Consider the following 17,861-nt stretch of genomic DNA (forward strand, 5'->3'; position numbering starts at 1 on the left):
TGATTTCCAAATACACCATGGTTAGATGCAGACCTTAGTGATGAGGGATTTGCATTGGTATATATCACATATGGAAGAACTAAGGTGTGTTAGGACAAAACTTCAGGTTCATGGTAGAGAAGGAAGGGAGAGTCCAGAAGACAAAATGCATGTGAGAGAACCAGTGCTATTTTAATACTGAGAAATTCCAGTCCGTTTCCTCTTGTGGTGAGGACCCAATTCCAGATGTGATTTTGGTCAGGAATTCCTATGTTTTGGAATCAGAATGAACTACAAGTTTCTAAACAATGTGGCTAATTAATGAATATAATTCATGAATTTTCATGTTCTTATATGTACAGTGAAGGTAATCATATCATCTTCACTAGCCAGAGAAGACAAGACCTCCAGCATCTTGACCTGGGAAAGGGGAGTCCTCCCATTATTTCCTTTTGTTTTTTGGTTTAGATATACTCCTGGGTGAAGGGTTTAGCATTCATGACAGGTGGGCCTGAAAGTTGTCAAGACTTGAATCTTAAGTCCTCTTCTTTCATTCTTAGCTTTGCTTACCTTCTGCTTGTTTGGCTGTGAGTTGCAAATCCAGAGGAAGGTAGATGACATCTAAAGTATTTACAATGCAATCACAGGTGAGTAAGGAATGGTTCACTGAAATTGCACTTTTGTTGCCAGCAGGTGGGAAGATTTCTCCTATTGGCATGGATATTTCAAGTATATTCAAGAGCTATTTAATCATCGGAGCTTAAATTAAGTTTATATAGAACTCTTTAATAATTGTGGTAAGTTAGGGACTGATGAATGAGTATCCTTCCAAGGTAATTGCAAGAGTTGGTTCCAGCTTCCATAGACTGTATTCTCTGAAAAAATGACAGATGTTTTCTTTTTCTTACACATCCATGGCATCATTGGATAATTAATGAATTCATTGATCATATTAGTGCCTGAGGTTGGCCCTGGCATGTAATGAATAGAAGTGACAGAGATGAACAAGAAGAGAAGTTTATAATCAGAAAAGAGGCTGAGTTTTCAGATGTGGAGTCAATCCAGCATTACACGTACTGTGGTGTAGGGTAGGATAATTGCCAGAAGCATAAGAAGGTTAGTAAATTAAAGGAAATGAGAAATAATTTATTTATTTTCCCCAACTTTAATTTTCTTAAAATTTTGATGGAAAATATTTTCTCATTTTGAAATATTTTTAAAAAAGAAAACTAAAGTTCACCTTACCACTGTTGTTCAAATTTCCTTACTTCTGTTTTCTAAGGCAAACTTATATAGGAATTAATTTTTCCTTCATTGTGACTGTGGTTTCAGGAACTTTATAGTAAATAGTATAAAATTTATTTCTCTGTGAATATTTTTGATGATTTGGAGAGACCAGAAGCAATGAACAGGATTCTTTTAATCTTTCACGCATAGATGAGATGAAGATAAAAGCAAGACAATGAAAAGTGGTATTTGTAGATGCCAGAAAATGTTGAGATTGGGAGGTCTCCTTCCACAGGAATTGTCAGTCTAAGGTCACATTCAGTACAACTGTCTCAGCAATCCCTGGCTCATGACCCTGAACCACCTATGTTTATATATTACAATGAATACCTGGGCTATGTAGCACTAAGGAAGGCAGTACTTATTGATTTGAAACCTATTCATTTTAGCAGAATTCTGGATATTTCTTCAAGTTTCTCTGCCATTTTAATGAATAAATAGACCTGTGAATTGAATTTAGATAGAAAGTGATTCATACATTAACTTGCATTTGTCAAAATGCATAACCTATTCTTAAATGATTTTATGAATGAAAGGAAATTGAGGTCATCTGTATAGGGAATAATCTAAGCATACTCATTTTTTAAAAATGAAATATGGATATTACTCACCTTACAATAAGTCTGTAAATTTACTTAGAATTATTTGTAAAGATTTATTTACTTTTGAAGCTTGAATGAAAGCCTTATTGCTGCATTCAGCTCATAATAGGTTGGCTAGAAGGACAGGCAACACAGAAATAAAGGTAGAGACACAAGAGGGGAGACAAACCTGGGACCAGGGAACTCACAGCTTCTAGAACTGAGAGCCTCAACCCTAGTTGTCCCCTTGCATTTATTGGGAAACTGCCAAGCAGCTGTTTGCTATATGAACTGCAACATCATTTACAATAATAGGGAATAACTGCAACATCTAACAACTGCTACATTTAACAGGTGTAACATTTACAATAACAAACAGGTAAGCCAGTTTCCCACAACACCTTATAATCAGCAGGAAGAAGACATAATTAGAAGTAAACTGGGAAATTTCCAGGTGTGTATACCATCCCATGTCATATGATTTTCTTTTACAGTGTGGTATTATGTATTCAGAGTGTGTATGTGTCTGAGTGCATCTGAAAGGCAGATGACAGTTCAGCATTGAGAATGCTGTTAGTGCAACCCCATACACATTTTGAATTGTATATGCACTGTTTCTTCTTCTTTAGTGCTTTTTTCTATATCACACTCAGAACATTGCTTAGGATCCTGCTGTGTGAACACAAATTTCTGTGATGTTTTAGGAGTATGTGACCTTCAAGGATGTGACTGTAGACTTCACCCAGGAAGAGTGGGACCTGTTAGACACATCCCAGCAAAAGCTGTTCAGAGAAGTGATGCTGGAGAATATCAATAACCTGGTCTCAGTAGGTGAGATTCTTAAAATTTTTCTACCATCTCTATCACTTATCTTTCTACCACCTATGTATATATATGTATAAATACCAATAAATTTAGCATGAATTGTCTTCTATTTATTCAAATACATTCTCCATATTGTATAATCTTTTTCCCTGATATTTTATGATTTTAATACATTTATATTGTATTATGAACATTCATATTGTGTTATAAATTGTGTTATAAAATATAAAACTCCTAAATTTTTGTTTCCTAATTTTTTTTACATATAGTTTACCCCCATAGAATTTAATATTCTTGACCACAGCTTAATATCTATCTTGAATCTCAGTTTCCAGCACTCAGTGCTATGCTGAGAACTCAATGAATAATTTTGAATGGATAAGTTATTGACTGTGGTGAAATATTCTGATCCAATGGCTATGCTGAGACTTCAGAACATAGTAGTATAAATTCCTCGCATGTATGTTTTTCCATATGGAATTTAGATCATTCTTTTGGGATTTACATTAATAGGATTATTTTTGAACATAATATTCAGTCACTTTGGAAACATAGATTTCTCCCCATTTAGAATATAGTTGACTCTGTACTAGTGCATGGGTAACAATAACCAGTGGTCCTCATTGAAATGGGCAAAAATTGAAGCATTACAATTTCTCTGGAAATATTATCAGTTATCTGAGTTCTAGGTTTTGTTGCATTGCTGACCTTCAGTGCTAGCCTTATTCTTTGGTAACCTGCCATGTATATCATGATCTTGCACAGTTAATATCACAACTCAAAATCCAGGTAACTTCTTTTTAATACAAACAGGGTGTCAAGTTTCCAAAACCGATTTGATTTCACAGTTGGGACAAGGAGATGTGTGGAGAGAAGGAATAGGATTTCCTCAATACCAGAATTCAGGTGAGCTCTAAGGACCTGTGCATAGAAGAGGGGTCTCATGACATAGGGAGTATGTGTTTCAGTATTTTAACTTTGGAATTCCTTAAGTGAATTATGATTTCTTTAAGTTTCCTTATATGAGTTTTGATTTCTAAAATGTAGCTGAGGATATAGGGAAAATTTTAGTCACATGTTTATTCCATATGTTTCTCAAACTTTATCAAATGTAATTGGCATTGTTAAAGGGATATTCATTTGTTACTGCAGTTAAACCTTCACATAATGATCCTTGTTTTTTTCCTATTGTTGGACTATTTTCCCTCTTTTTTACCTCCCTGACATCCCAAATTATTTTTTCTCATATTCTATGCCTGAAATTCTTTTCTGATTATAATGTACTATAATGTTTTCTTATTTTTGACGTATTTATTAATTCAGTATTTCCCTTCTAATTGTGAATGTAGGAATCATACTGAAAGAGATACTTGGAACTTCCCAAAATTTTTGTCCCCCAATGCTATTCTAATAGTTTATTTTGTTTTTTTCTTTTCTATTACTACAGGGAAGAAAAGTGCTTTTAAAACATGTGAAATGATAGAAATGATATTCAATCAATCTACCTGTAGGAAAGACATTTCTAAAATCATGGAATTGGTGAGCTTAATTTTGTGAACCCTATTATTCTAAACATAGTCCTAGGAATGGAATGAATTAGGAATTCAGTAAAATCATGAAACTGTAATTTATGTTGGGTTTAAGTGCTAATCTAGCAACAATCTTTGATAGTTTGAATTAAAGTAAAAATTAACCTGAACACAAATTCTTACCTGAGTTCATATCTAAAATGAATTCCATAAACATGTTTCATGTACATAATCTTGGAAACATAATAAAGCTCAAAATTGATCCAATGCCTCTGCAATTAGATTGTTATATTAAAGAATATCTAAGTACGAAATAGAAAAATGTATGTATGAAGCCAACATGGTAAGTATTTTAATTGGAGTCTATCACTAGTGCTTAAGACTAGATTTCATATGTAGGGAAATGAAGAAATTCATTTTTATTTACAAATGTTTTACAATCTCACATCTCATTCCCCACAGCAAAGATTTCACAACAAAAAGAATTCCTTTAAATGTAATTATTTGCAAGAGGATTCCTCTCACATATCCACAGTGAAACATGCATTAATTCACATGACGAAGAAATCTTATTTCAACAAACCACCTCCAACCATCCTCAGTGATCATTCATCCTTTAATCAAGAGAAACATATTAACCCTGAAAATAAATCACATGAATGTTACCAAAGTGCTAATAATTGTATGCAATGCTCTGACCATAGACAATACAATGAAATTACTGTTGGGGAGAAATACCATGAATGTCACCTTTGTGGGAAAATTTTCAGTCAACATTCCCATCTTCAAAGACCTGAGAGAACTCCTGCTGAAGAGAAACGCCATGAATGCTGTCTTTGTGGGAAAACCTTCACACGCTCCTCTTCCCTAAAAAATCATCGGAGAACTCACACTGGAGAGAAACCTTATGAATGTCATCTTTGTATGAAAGCCTTCAGTCACTCCTCTTCCCTTATAGTACATCTAAGAACTCACACTGGAGAGAAACCGTATCAATGCCATCTTTGTGTGAAATCCTTCAATTACTCCTCTGACTTAAAAAGACACCAGAGAACTCACACTGGAAGGAAACCCCGTGAATGCCATCTTTGTGGGAAAGTCTTCAGGAAACCCTCTTACCTTAAAATACATCAGAGAATTCACACTGGAGAGAAACCCTATGAATGTCACCTTTGTGGGAAAGCATTTGTTCGATCCTCTAACTTAAGAGAACATGAGAGAACTCACACAGGAGAGAAACCACATGAATGCCATCTATGTGGGAAAGCCTTCAGATACTATGCTCATCTTAAACTACATGAGAGATTTCACACTGGAGAGAAACCCTATGAATGTCACCTTTGTGGGAAAGCCTTCACTACATCCACTTCCCTTAAATATCATAAGAATACTCATACTGGAAAGAAACCCTATCAGTGTCGTCTTTGTGTGAAAGCCTTTTTTACATCTTCTTCCCTTCTATATCATGAAAGTACTCACACTGGAGAGAAAGCCCATGAATGTCGTCTTTGTGGGAAAGCCTTCAGTCACTCCTCTTCCCTCAAAAAACATCAGATAACTCACACTGGAGAGAAAACAAATGAATGTCATCTTTGTGGGAAAGCCCTCAGTCAATCCTCTTCCCTAAAGAAACATTTGATAATTCACACTGGAGAGAAAATGTATGAATGTCATCTTTGTGGGAAAGCCTTCAGGCATGCCTCATCCCTAAAAAGCCATCAGAAAACTCACACTGGAGAGAAAACAAATGAATGTCATCTTTGTGGGAAAGCTCTTAGTCACTCCTCTTCCCTAAAAAAACATCTGGTAATTCACACTGGAGAGAAAATATATGAATGTCATCTTTGTGGGAAAGCGTTCAGGCACACCTCATCCCTAAAAAGCCATCAGAAAACTCACACTGGAGAGAAACCCCATGAATGCCATATCTGTGGGAAAGCCTTCAGTTACTCCTCTTCTCTTATAGTACATCTGAGAATTCACACTGGAGAGAAACCATATGAATGTCACTTTTGTGGAAAAGCCTTCACTCAATCCTCTAACCTAAGACAACATGAGAAAATTCACACTAGATAGAAACTCTACGAATGTCATCTATGTGGGAAAGCCTTCAGTCAATATGCTTATCCTTAACAACATGAGAGATATCACACTGGGGAGAAACCCTATGAATGTCCTCTTTATGAGATAAAATTCAGTCACGTCCCTAAAAATATCAGAGAACTCACACTGGAGAGAAACCCCATGAATGACATCTCTGCAGGGAAGCGTTCAGTTGAAATTCCCTTCTTCAGCAATATGAAAGAACTCATACTGAAGAGAAACACTATGAATGCTGTATTTATGGGGAAGGCTTCATTCATCCCTCTTCCATGATAAAATATGAAAGAAGACACCTTGGAGATAAAATATAAATGTCACCAATGTAGGAAAGCAGTAATTATTCTAGTATTAGATGACATGAGACAACTTACACTGGAGAGAAATTCTATGAATGTCATCAATGCAAGAAACTTTCCAGTCAACATTCCCATCTTCAATGACCTGAGAGAACTAACACTGGAGAGAAACCCTATAAGTGTCATAACCATTTTTAATGTGTTCAGAAGTTCTGATAGTCATCCATAATACTTCAGATTATCTGACATTCATACTGGTAAGAACCCATATGCATGTCATTTATATAGCAAAACCCTTAAAAGATAAATGATATACTATGTGAGAAAGCACATAATGTAAATATAATGTGATTGGAGAGACCTTATCTACCTTTCTAAGTGATAAGCTAATCAGAGAAATCACATGTGAGGAATTCTACATCAGTATTCAATGTGGGATTGCCTTAATTCCCAATTTTCCCTTAAATTAAATGAGTAAACTCCAAAAGAGTAAAACACTAGGTCTTTAATCTCTGTCCACTACCATTCAGTCAAAGTTAAGCCTTAGTGTGCTAAAGGAAACACAGTGTAAGAATAACTGCAAAACATTAAATAAGAGGAAGAAGACTTTATTAGGAGGATGAAACCACATGAGGGATTTCCAAAAAATTCATGGTGGATAATGCAAATAAAAATCATGAAAAAATCATTTATTCAGAGATTGGGGAGTTTGTGGGCATTAGTAATTTTGTTTCTGTGATGGATATTGTTTGAGGGGTTTGGGAAAATGATTGTGTATCTGATGGGAGTTTTGTGGACATCAACTGGAAATTTTATGTTTGGAGATAAGAGAATGTGTGAAATCTGTGAGTTGGAGTCTTTCCCACATAAATGAGTACAGTTCTCTGGTTGCCCTTCCTGTGTCAGTGATTAAATATCTGAAGGGGAGGAAGAGATATGGTCAGTTTGTTCCTAATATTAGAGATAGCAAGACTACATCTGCATGACTAGAATCTTTGTCAGTGGGTGTAAGATTCATGCACATAGTAGTTCACTGTGCCAGGCAGAGGTCCAGATCATTCACCCTCCCCATCACTAATTTCCCAGTAGAAAGTATCCAGGAAAAATACACTGCTTTTATTCATCTTGCTAATAATAAAATATCTACTAGATTCCAAACATTCCATGCCCATAGGCTGTGACATTATAATGATTGACATTTAAAACTTTAAGATGCAGAACATGCAAATATGGAAATTTACAGCTAGGCTTTTTTTATTAAAACAAGTCAATTTCATGGATGCATATTAGGAAAGGATACAATCCACCCAAAGTGTGGAGTCACTGGTATTTTGGCATAATCATATAGTTGTGCATTCATCACTTCAATCATTATTAGAACATTTTCATTATTTCAATAATAATAAAACAAAAACAAAAGTTCTTCACTCAATCTCTGATTTTCCTGCTGTAATAGCTGCTGTTTTTTACTATTCTTGCATACTTATTTTAAAGAAGTTTAATTGAGATACAGACACATAACATACAATCTATCCTTAGTGTATAATCAGTGGGTCTTAGTATAAATAAAAATGTGCTTTCATCACCAAAATAGTTTTAGAACAATTTCATTACTCCATAAAGAAAAACTCCACACCCCTTAAAAATCAGCTTGCAATGTATCATGTCACAACCTTATATAACTAATCTAATTGCATTTTCATGAAGTGATTTATATTTGCTTATTAAATGAAACCATGTGCTTTTGACTTTATATTTGTATATGGTGTGAGAGAATGGTCTGCCTATTTTTTGTAATAGTTTTTAGAATCATTTTTAAACATACTTAGATTACATAAATGATACATGAAAAAGGTAGGGGATTCCTATATGCTGCAGTCCCTACCCCACCCACACATTCCATATTAACAGCATCCTTCATTCATGTGGTACATTTGTTTCAATTTTTTTTTTTTTAAAGATTTATTTATTTATTTAATTTCCCCCCCCTCCCCTGGTTGTCTGTTCTTGGTGTCTATTTGCTGCATCTTGTTTCTTTGTCCGCTTCTGTTGTCGTCAGCGGCACGGGAAGTGTGGGCGGCGCCATTCCTGGGCAGGCTGCACTTTCTTTTCACGCTGGGCGGCTTTCCTCACGGGCACACTCCTTGCGCGTGGGGCTCCCCCACGCGGGGGACACCCTTGCGTGGCACGGCACTCCTTGCGCGCATCAGCACTGCGCATGGCCAGCTCCACACAGGTCAAGGAGGCCCGGGGTTTGAACCGCGGACCTCCCATATGGTAGACGGACGCCCTAACCACTGGGCCAAAGTCTGTTCCCATTTGTTTCAATTGATGAACAGATTGGATCATTGCCACTAAATGTGGATTATAGTTTTTGTTATAGTTTAAACTCTCTCCTGCACAATTGTGTAAGTTATGACAAGATTTTTAATGGCCTGTATCTGTCATGGCAACATCTTTTAGGACAATTCCAATATCCCCAAAATCCCATATTATTATTTTTCCCTCTCCCTCCACTCAAATCTCCATAAGCCGCTGCTTCCACATCAATGATAAAAGTTCTTCCTTTCTAGAATAAGTCTTTAGTAGAATAACAGTGTGTTCTCTAGTCCATTGATCATTCCCCAATGCTGAGGGTTCTGGGTTGCTGATGCCCACTCCACCTCTAATTGAGAGGGGGCTTATGTCCCATCCAGTGGGTGGATGGGAAAGACTTGCTTCCAGTTGAACATTCTCTTCCTTGGGATGGTGTTTGTCCATCTTTATCTTGTTAGTTGTCCTGGGTGTTTCCAAAGAAGTGGTGAATATGTGTTGCAACCCTATTGAGATTCAGGGTCCAGCTGATACATGGAAAGTCCAAAGATTTAAGTCTCTTGGACATAGACCTGTCAACTTCAATACTACCTAAAATTCAAATAGAAGGGGCAGAAGAGTCATGTGTAAGGAAACCATGACTGAGTCCAATTCTGTCAACTGGGGGGCATAAATTTCAAAGGGTCCATTGACTGCACAATAAACTCCTGAGCTTTCTGCACTACCAATAGTGTATGGATGTCTCGAGCCCTCAGCAGCCCCTCTATTTGAGGCAATATCTACTGGGGCAATCAATGGTATCCTTCTGAGGTGTGCATAAGCCTAACCTCTGAGATGAACTCCCAACTCATATTGAAGTCTCTTAGCCATATAAATATATGTATTTACCATTTCCACCTTCTGGTCAAGGTCTTTTTTGAGTTCCATTGCTAGTTGATGCTTGATAGTTATCCCTCAGTGCCAGGGAGGCTCATCCCTGGAAATCTTGTCTCATGCTGGGGAACATAATGCATTTATATACTAATTTTGGCTTAGAGGGAAGCCACATTTAAGCAACAAGGAGGCTTTCAGAAGGTGACTCTTAGGCAATCTAGAACACTAGGCTAATTTTCAATTTCAAAAGAAAAGGTTCATAAATACAGTCATCAATATCAAGGGCCTGTCAATGGTCCATCCTACTTCATATGTCAATGCTCCTGTATTTTGAGTCTTGCTGTCCCATTCGAGAATGTGGAAGAACTCCTCATTATGGGAATTGGATATTCTTTCAGTTATTGAGTTGATCACCCATCATGACAATGCCCCATGAACATTGGAACTCATTCATATCTTATAAATATGCCTCAGGTGAACTTCCTCCTTTGCATCCTCATCACTGACACCATGCACCAAAGATTCTCCCCTCCCACAGCTGTAATACTTCAGTGATCCAAAAATGAAGATGAAGCCAACAATATAACCAAGTAAAGTTAATATGAAAATAATAATGGTAGTTTTAAAAAATGTCAAAAAATAAAAAATATTAAAAAGAATTTGAAATAATGAAATAAAAACAATAAAATTTTTAAAAATTGACATGTCTTTCATCACTGTCAATTATGTTATCTTGCATGTGCAGTGACATTTTCTTCCATTAATTCCCCCCAGGGTCTTATTTTTTCATTTTATCTTCAAAGAAGCTTTCAGTTACAGAAAAGTCACATAAAGAATATCGGGGATTCCCACATACCCAACAACCCCCCCCCCCCCCCATTTACTCCTTTCCCCTGTGAATAACATTTTACATGTTGATGGTACATTTGTTACCATTGATATGCAAATATCAAAACATTGCTACTAATCGTGGCTAATGGTTTCCATTATTGTTTACATTTTGGAACACACGTTTTTATAAATTTTGATGAAATTGTTAAAGTTCATTGCTTGTGACCATTATTACAATATAATGCAGAACAATTTCAATGGCCCCCAAAGTCCCTTAATTCCATCTATTCTATTCCTCCCTCCAGCTCCCCTTGGGACCCAGGGAAACCAGCAAACATCACTCCTTGAAGTACAAGATTCATACTTACTTGCCACAATATTGAGGACTTGACATACAGGCCTGTCCTCCCTTATTAGGCACTGCCTCTGCTCTTGAGAGACCCCCAACCCTATTTGAGAATATAGCCGTACTTCTCAGAAATGCAGTCCAACATCTTATTCATTTGTGAGTCTCCATGCAGTGATATGATACTATGCCCTATGACAGGATGAACAGTCACATGCTCCCTAGAAGACTGCGCTGGGTGCACCCTGTCCTACATGCCTCCACATATAACATCCTAAACCAGTAACACTTGCCTGCCATATTAGCAAAAAAAAAAATCACCAAGATTGTAGTTTAAATCACGTATGTGCAGATCCCCACAGTTCATTTACTCCCTCCCCCAGTTCAATGGACATTGTAGCAACCCTGACCCTACAACCTTCACAGGCCAGCACTGCCCAACCCAATAGCATCACTGCACCACTGTCATTCCCATGCAGTGTACAAGTACACCCTTCCACCTTGTAGATTTTTCCCATATGGGCATTGGCTCACAATGCTCTACTTCCTTTCTGTCTGTAAACCTATCTTCCATACTTTAGCTTTGGGAGTCTGCTCAAGTTGCCTAATTCTTGTCAGTAAGGTCATCTAATGTACATTAGTGCCTGGCTTACTTCATTCAACATAATGTCTTGTTCATGGTTCATTCATGTTATCCTATGTGTTAGTACTGCATTCCTTTTTACAATTGAGTAATATTCCATTGTATGTATATACCAAGTTTGTTTATCCATTCATCTGATATGGACATTTGGGTTGCTACTAATTTTTTGGCAATAGTGAATAATGATGCTATGAATGTTGGTGCACATGTATCTTTTCATATCCTTGCTTTCAGTTCTTCTGGATATATACCCAGCAGCAGGATTGGTGGATCATATGGTATTTCAATAGTTAGCTTCCTGAGGAACTGCCAAACTTTCCACCAGAATGGTTGCATCATTCTGCCTTCTGACCAGTAGTGGATAATTTTTCTCATTCGTGCACATCCTCTCCAGCACTTGGAGTCATTGGTTTTTTTAATAGATGCCAGTCTAATATGTGTAAGATGATATCTCATTGTAGGTTTGATTTGTATTTCCCTAACAGCTAGGGATGTTGAACATCTTTTCATTAGATTTTTAGCCATTTGTGTTTCTTCTCTGGAGAAGTGTCTCATCAAAACCCTTCCCTCTTTTAAAAATGGTTAGTTTGTCTATTTTTGAGGTGTAGGATTTATATATGCTGGATATTAGGCCCTTTCAGATATATGGTTACCAAATATTTTCTCCCATTTGGTAGGCTGCCTTTTCACTTTCTTGATAAATTCCTTTGTGGTATAAAAGTTTTAAATTTTGGGGTGGTCCTATTTATCCATATTTTCTTTTGTTGCTTGTGTTTTGGGTATAAACTTCATCACACCATTTTCTAATACAAGATCTTGTAGATGCTTCCCTACAATACTTTCCAAGTTCTTCATTGTCTTGGTTCTTATATATTAGGTCTTTTATCCATCTTGAGTTAATTTTTGTATAAGGTAGGAAGATGGTGTTCCTCTCAGTTCTTTAAGCACCCTTTGTTGACGAGCCCATTGTCTTAAGTTGAGTTGGCTTGGTGGACTTCTTGAATATCTATTGACTGTATATGCAAGGATCTATTTTGAAACTCTCAATTCAGTTCCATTGGTCAGTATGACAATTGGCACAATCCTTTTGCCCATACTATTAAATCTGACCACCGTAGTTGTGTAGTATGCCTTAAGGTCATGTAGTGTTATTCCTCTGATTTCAGTTTCCTTTTTCAATATGTCTTTGGCTGTTCAGGGCCCCTTGTCCTTCCAAATAATCTTCAGAGTTTTTTATTTGGGATTGTTTTAAATTGTAAATCCCTTTGCTTAAGAGAGACCTCTTTATGATGTTTAGTCTTCCTATCCATAAATGGAATGTTCTTCCATTTATTTAGGTCTTCTTTGATTTACTTTTAAAAAGTTTTGTGTAGTTTTCTGTATACAAGTCATTTACATCCTTTGTAGAATTTATTCCTAGGTATTTACATCTTTCTGTTGCTGTAATAAGTGGGATTTTTTCCCTTCATTTCCTCCTCACGTTGTGCATTATTTGTGTAGAGAAAAACTGCACTGATTTTTGGACATTAATCTTATATCCTGCAACTTTAGTGCATACATTTATAAAGTCTAGAAGCTCTGCTGCAGCTTTCTCAGAGCTTTCAAGGTATAGGATTATGTCATCTCAAATAGTGAAATTTTTACTTTTTCCTTTTTAACTTGGAAGATGTTTATATTTTTTTCTTGCCCAGGTCCTTGAGCAAGTAATTCTAACAGAATGTTAAATAAGCAAGTGACTTTGAGCATTCTTATCTCATTCTAGATCTTAGAGTGAAAGCTTTTAGGATTTCACCATTTAATATGATGTTAGCTGTGTGTTTTTTATATATACCCTTTTTCATGTTCATCAAGTTTCCTTCTATTCCTATTTTTTTTTTAAGTTTTTATCAGGAAAGGGTGTTGTGTTTTGTTGGATGCTTTCTCTGCATGAATTGAGATGATCATTTGATTTTTTCCCTCAGGAATGAAGCCCACTTAACCATGGTATATAATTGATTAATTCATTTGATGTGTCTTAGAATATGATTAGCAGCAAGTATCTGGTTGAGGATTTTAGCATCTAAGTTCATTTGAGAGATTGGTCTATAGTTTTCCTTTCTTGTGACATCTTTGGCTTTGGTAATAGGATGATGTTAGCATCAGACTGAGTTAGGCAATGTTCCCTCTACTTCTATTTTTTTTTTTTTTTTTTTGTAGAATTTAAGCAACATTGGTGTTAATTTTTTCTGGAGTGTTAGGTAGAATTCACCTGTAAAACCACCTGGTCCTGGGCACTTCTTATTTGGGGTTTTCTTGATGACTAGTTCAATCTCATTGTTATGATTGATCTCAGTTCATGAATTTCTTTTTTCATCAATGTAGGATGTTCGTGGGTTTTTAGGAATTTGTCCATTCCCTCTAAATTATCCATCTGTTGGCATACAATTTTTTAAAGTATACCCTTATGATATTCTATTTCTATGGTATTTGTGGTGATATGCCTTCCTCAACTTTTATTTTATATATTTCGATCTTTTCTCTTTTTTTCTTTATTTTCCAGCTAAAGGTTTGTCAATTAACCTCAAAGAAGCGGCTTTTGGTTTTGTATATTTTTTCTAGTGCTTTTAATTTTTAATTTCATTTAACTCTGCTCTAATCTCTTATTAATATTTCCATCTTCATATTTTATGGGATTAATCTGTTTTACTTTTTCTAATTCCTCCAGGTGTGCAGTTAGATCTTTCCTCTTAGCTCTTCTTTTGTAATATAGGCATTTTAAGGCTATGAATTTCCCTCTAGGAACAGACTTTGCTGCATCCCATAAGTTTTGATACATTGTGTTGTCATTGTCATTAGTTTCAATGTAGTTACTTATTTTTTGCAATATCCTCCTTGACCCACTGATTGTCTAACAGTATGTTTTTTAAGTTCCATATTTTTGTGCCTATTACGCCTCTCTTCTTATTGATTTCCAGATCATTCCATTGTGGTCAGAGAAAATACTTTGTATAATTTCAATCATTCTGAATCCATTGAGATTTTTCCCAGGGCCTAGCATGTTATCTATCCTGGAGAATGATCTATGTGCACTTGAGAAGAGTGTATATCTGGATGTATTTGGGTGTAATGATTTGTAAATATTAGGTCTGGATCCTCTAATGTATTATTCAAGGCCTTTATTTCTCTATTGATTTTCTGCTGAGATGTTCTGTTTAATGTTGATAATGGTATATTAACATCCTCCACTATAACTGTACAGGCATGTATTTCTTCACTTGGTTTTTACAATATTTGCCACATGTATTTTTAGAAGCCCTGTTTAGGTGTGTAAATGTTCATGATTGTTCTTTCTTCTTCATAGATTATCCTCTGGACCTGTATAAACAGAAGAGTTCTAGGTTGAGTGAACAAAACCCTAACTCAAATTACAGATGCAGGGAATCACAGCCCCTTAATGAATTCCCAGACTTGAGACAGATTTCAGACCCAGAGACACTTGAATGAGAAGGCCAGGTCCCTTTGGGGAAGGATCCTATTAAACTGCCAAAAATTTATACTGTCAATCTTCCTTCCACCTTTCCCCAAGGAGAACTACAGCATTTTAACAGAGTAACAGTGCATTGGGGAAAAGGAAATGATCAGACACTTTGGTGATTATTAGAAACTGGCTCAGAAGTGACATTAATTCCAGGAGATCCAAAACATCACTATGATCCACCAGAGTAGGAGCTTATGGAAGTCAGGTGCTTAAAGGAGTTTTAGCTCCAGTCCATCTCACAGTTGTTCCAGTGGGTCCCTGGACCCACTCTGTGGTTATTTACCCAGTTGCATAATTGGAATAGATAGACTCAGTAACAGACAGAATTCCCACATTGGATCTCTGAATTGTGGAGTAAGGGCTATTATGGATGGAAAGGTCAAGTGAAAGCCACTGAAACTACCCCTACCTAGCAAAATAGTAAATGAAAAACAATACTAGATTCCTGGAGGGATTGCAGAGATTAGTGACACCATCAGGAATTTGAAGGTTGCAGGGGTAGTGATTCTCATCACATCCCCTTTCAACTATCCTATTGGACCTGTTCAGAAAACAGATGGATCTTGAAGGATGACAGTAGATTATTGTAAAGTTAACCAGGTGGTGACTTCAATTGCAACTGCTCTGCCAGATGTCGTATCATTGCTTGAGGAAATCAACACATCCCCTGGTACCTGGCATACAGCTGTGGATCTGGCAAATGCTTTCTCTCAATTGCCATTAGTAAGGACCACCAGAAACAGTTTGCTTTTACCTGGCAAAATCAGCAGTATGCCTTCACTGTCTGACCTCAGGGGTATAACAGTTCTCCAGCCCTATGTCATAATATTGTCCACAAGGACCTTGATTGTATCTCCCTCCCACAAGACATCACACTGGTCCATTATATTGATGATATCATGTTGATAGGAACTAGTGAGTAAGAAGTAGCAAAGACTCTAGACTTATTGGTAAGGCACTTGCATGAGAGAAGATGAGATATAACTCTAAAATACAGGCTTCTTCCACCTCAGTGAAATTTCTAGGTGTCCAGTGGCATAAGACATGTCAGTATATCCCTCTAAAGTGAAGGATAACCTGTTGCATCTGACCCTTCCTATGACCAAAAAAGAGGCACAACACTTAGTTGGTCTCTTGGGATTTTGGAGACAGCACATTCCTCATTTGTGTGTGCTACTCTGGCCCATTTACCAGGAGATCAGGAAAGCTACTAGTTTTGATTGGGGTCTGAAACAAAAGGAGGTTCTGTGACAGGCCCAGGCTGCTGTGCAAGTTGCGCTATCACTTGGGCCATATGGCCCAGCAGATCCAATGATACTGGAAGTTTCAGAGGCTAATAGGGATCCTGTCTAGAGCCTTTGGCAGGCCCCTAAAAGAGAATCACAATGCAGATCCTCAGGATTTTGGAGCAAAGCCCTATCATCTTCTCCAGATAACTACTCTCATTTTGAGAAACAGCTTTTGGCCTGCTACTGGGCCTTTGTAGAAAATGAACGCTTAAAAATGGGCCATCATCAGATGTGATTTCTTTTCACAAGCCTTTCATGCTACTTTACTGGAATTGTAGTTGGTGCTGGGGTTTAAGATATATCTAGGGGATTTGAATCTCTGGACTGACAGTATGATAGCCAGGCCCTGAGCCTCAACAGACTTCAGCTCCTACACTCTGATTTATTGGACTTACCCCACTCAGCTAACATGGAGTTGAAGAATGTCAACCACCACACCATGGAGCCTAGAGTGCCTACAACTGAAAGCAGGAGGATTGCATCCAGTATCCATGTGGAATCTAAGCCCCCTCTTGACATAGATGTGGAATGGACACAACCAAGCCAAGGTCCACAGGAAAGAGGAATACAGTAAGGATTAGAGTGGACTTAATGATATTCTATTCATGAACTATTGTGGTTAATAATAGAAAAAATGTGGCATTGGTGTGGAAAAAGTGGCCATGGTGGCTGCTGGGTGCGGGGAATGGGAGGAAGAGATGAGATGTGGAGGCATTTTCGGGACTTGGAGTTGTCCTGAGTGGTGCTGCAGGGACAATTGCCGGACATTGTATGTCCTCCCATGGCCCACTGGATGGAACGTGGGAGAGTGTGGACTATGGTGTGGACCACAGGCCATGGGGTGCAGCGATGCCCAGAGATGTACTCACCAGATGTAATGGATGTGTCATGATGATGGGGGAGAGTGTTACTGTGGGGGGAGTGGTGGGGTGGGGGTGGTGGGGGTGAATGGGGATCTCATATTTTTTTAATGTAATATTTTTGAAAAAATGAATAAATAAAATATAATTTTTTAAAAAAAGGGCCATCAAATTACCATGAGACCTGAGTCACCTGTTATGAGCTGGGTTTTGTCTTACCCACCAAACCATAAAGTTGGATGTGCAGAGCAGCTCTCCATAATAAAGTGGAAGTGGTGTATATGAGATAGGGCTTGAGTGGGTCCTGAAGGCACAAGTAAGTTACATGAGGAAGTAGCTCAAATGCCCATGGTCACCACCTATGCCATGTTACATTCTCTTTCCCAGCCCATAGCTTCAGCCTCTTGGGGAGTCCCTTACAATCAGTTGACTGAGGATGAAAAACTGAGACCTGGTTTACAGATGATTCTGCATGATATGCTGCTATCACCCAAAGTGGGCAGCTGCAGCACTGCAGCCCTTTTCTGGGATGTCACAGAAGGATAATGGTGAAGGCAAATCCTCCCAGTGGGCAGAAGTTTGACCAGCA

General features: G+C 37.4%; 1 protein-coding gene across 2 annotated transcripts in view; it reads left to right on the forward strand.

The window, feature by feature from the left end:
• The window catches only part of LOC101421447 (zinc finger protein 135-like), an 88,959-nt gene extending 71,512 nt beyond the window's left edge, over window positions 1-17,447 (forward strand). Inside the window, exons 2-7 of one of the 2 annotated variants that reach the window (XR_009186280.2) lie at window positions 540-626; window positions 2,552-2,678; window positions 3,486-3,578; window positions 4,120-4,211; window positions 4,664-6,857; window positions 14,947-17,447. Coding sequence is in view for 1 of the 2 variants with exons in the window: in XM_012528565.4 (XP_012384019.1) it covers window positions 594-626; window positions 2,552-2,678; window positions 3,486-3,578; window positions 4,120-4,211; window positions 4,664-6,277 (1,959 nt within the window). In the remaining variant the exon portion in view is untranslated. Of the gene's footprint in view, window positions 1-539; window positions 627-2,551; window positions 2,679-3,485; window positions 3,579-4,119; window positions 4,212-4,663; window positions 9,086-14,946 lie in introns of those variants that run through there. The other variant, XM_012528565.4, reaches the window with a different exon arrangement.
• Window positions 17,448-17,861: the final 414 nt, after the last annotated feature.

The sequence above is a fragment of the Dasypus novemcinctus genome, chromosome 6, assembly GCF_030445035.2.
Source record: "Dasypus novemcinctus isolate mDasNov1 chromosome 6, mDasNov1.1.hap2, whole genome shotgun sequence".
NCBI classification, from domain to species: Eukaryota; Metazoa; Chordata; class Mammalia; order Cingulata; family Dasypodidae; genus Dasypus; species Dasypus novemcinctus.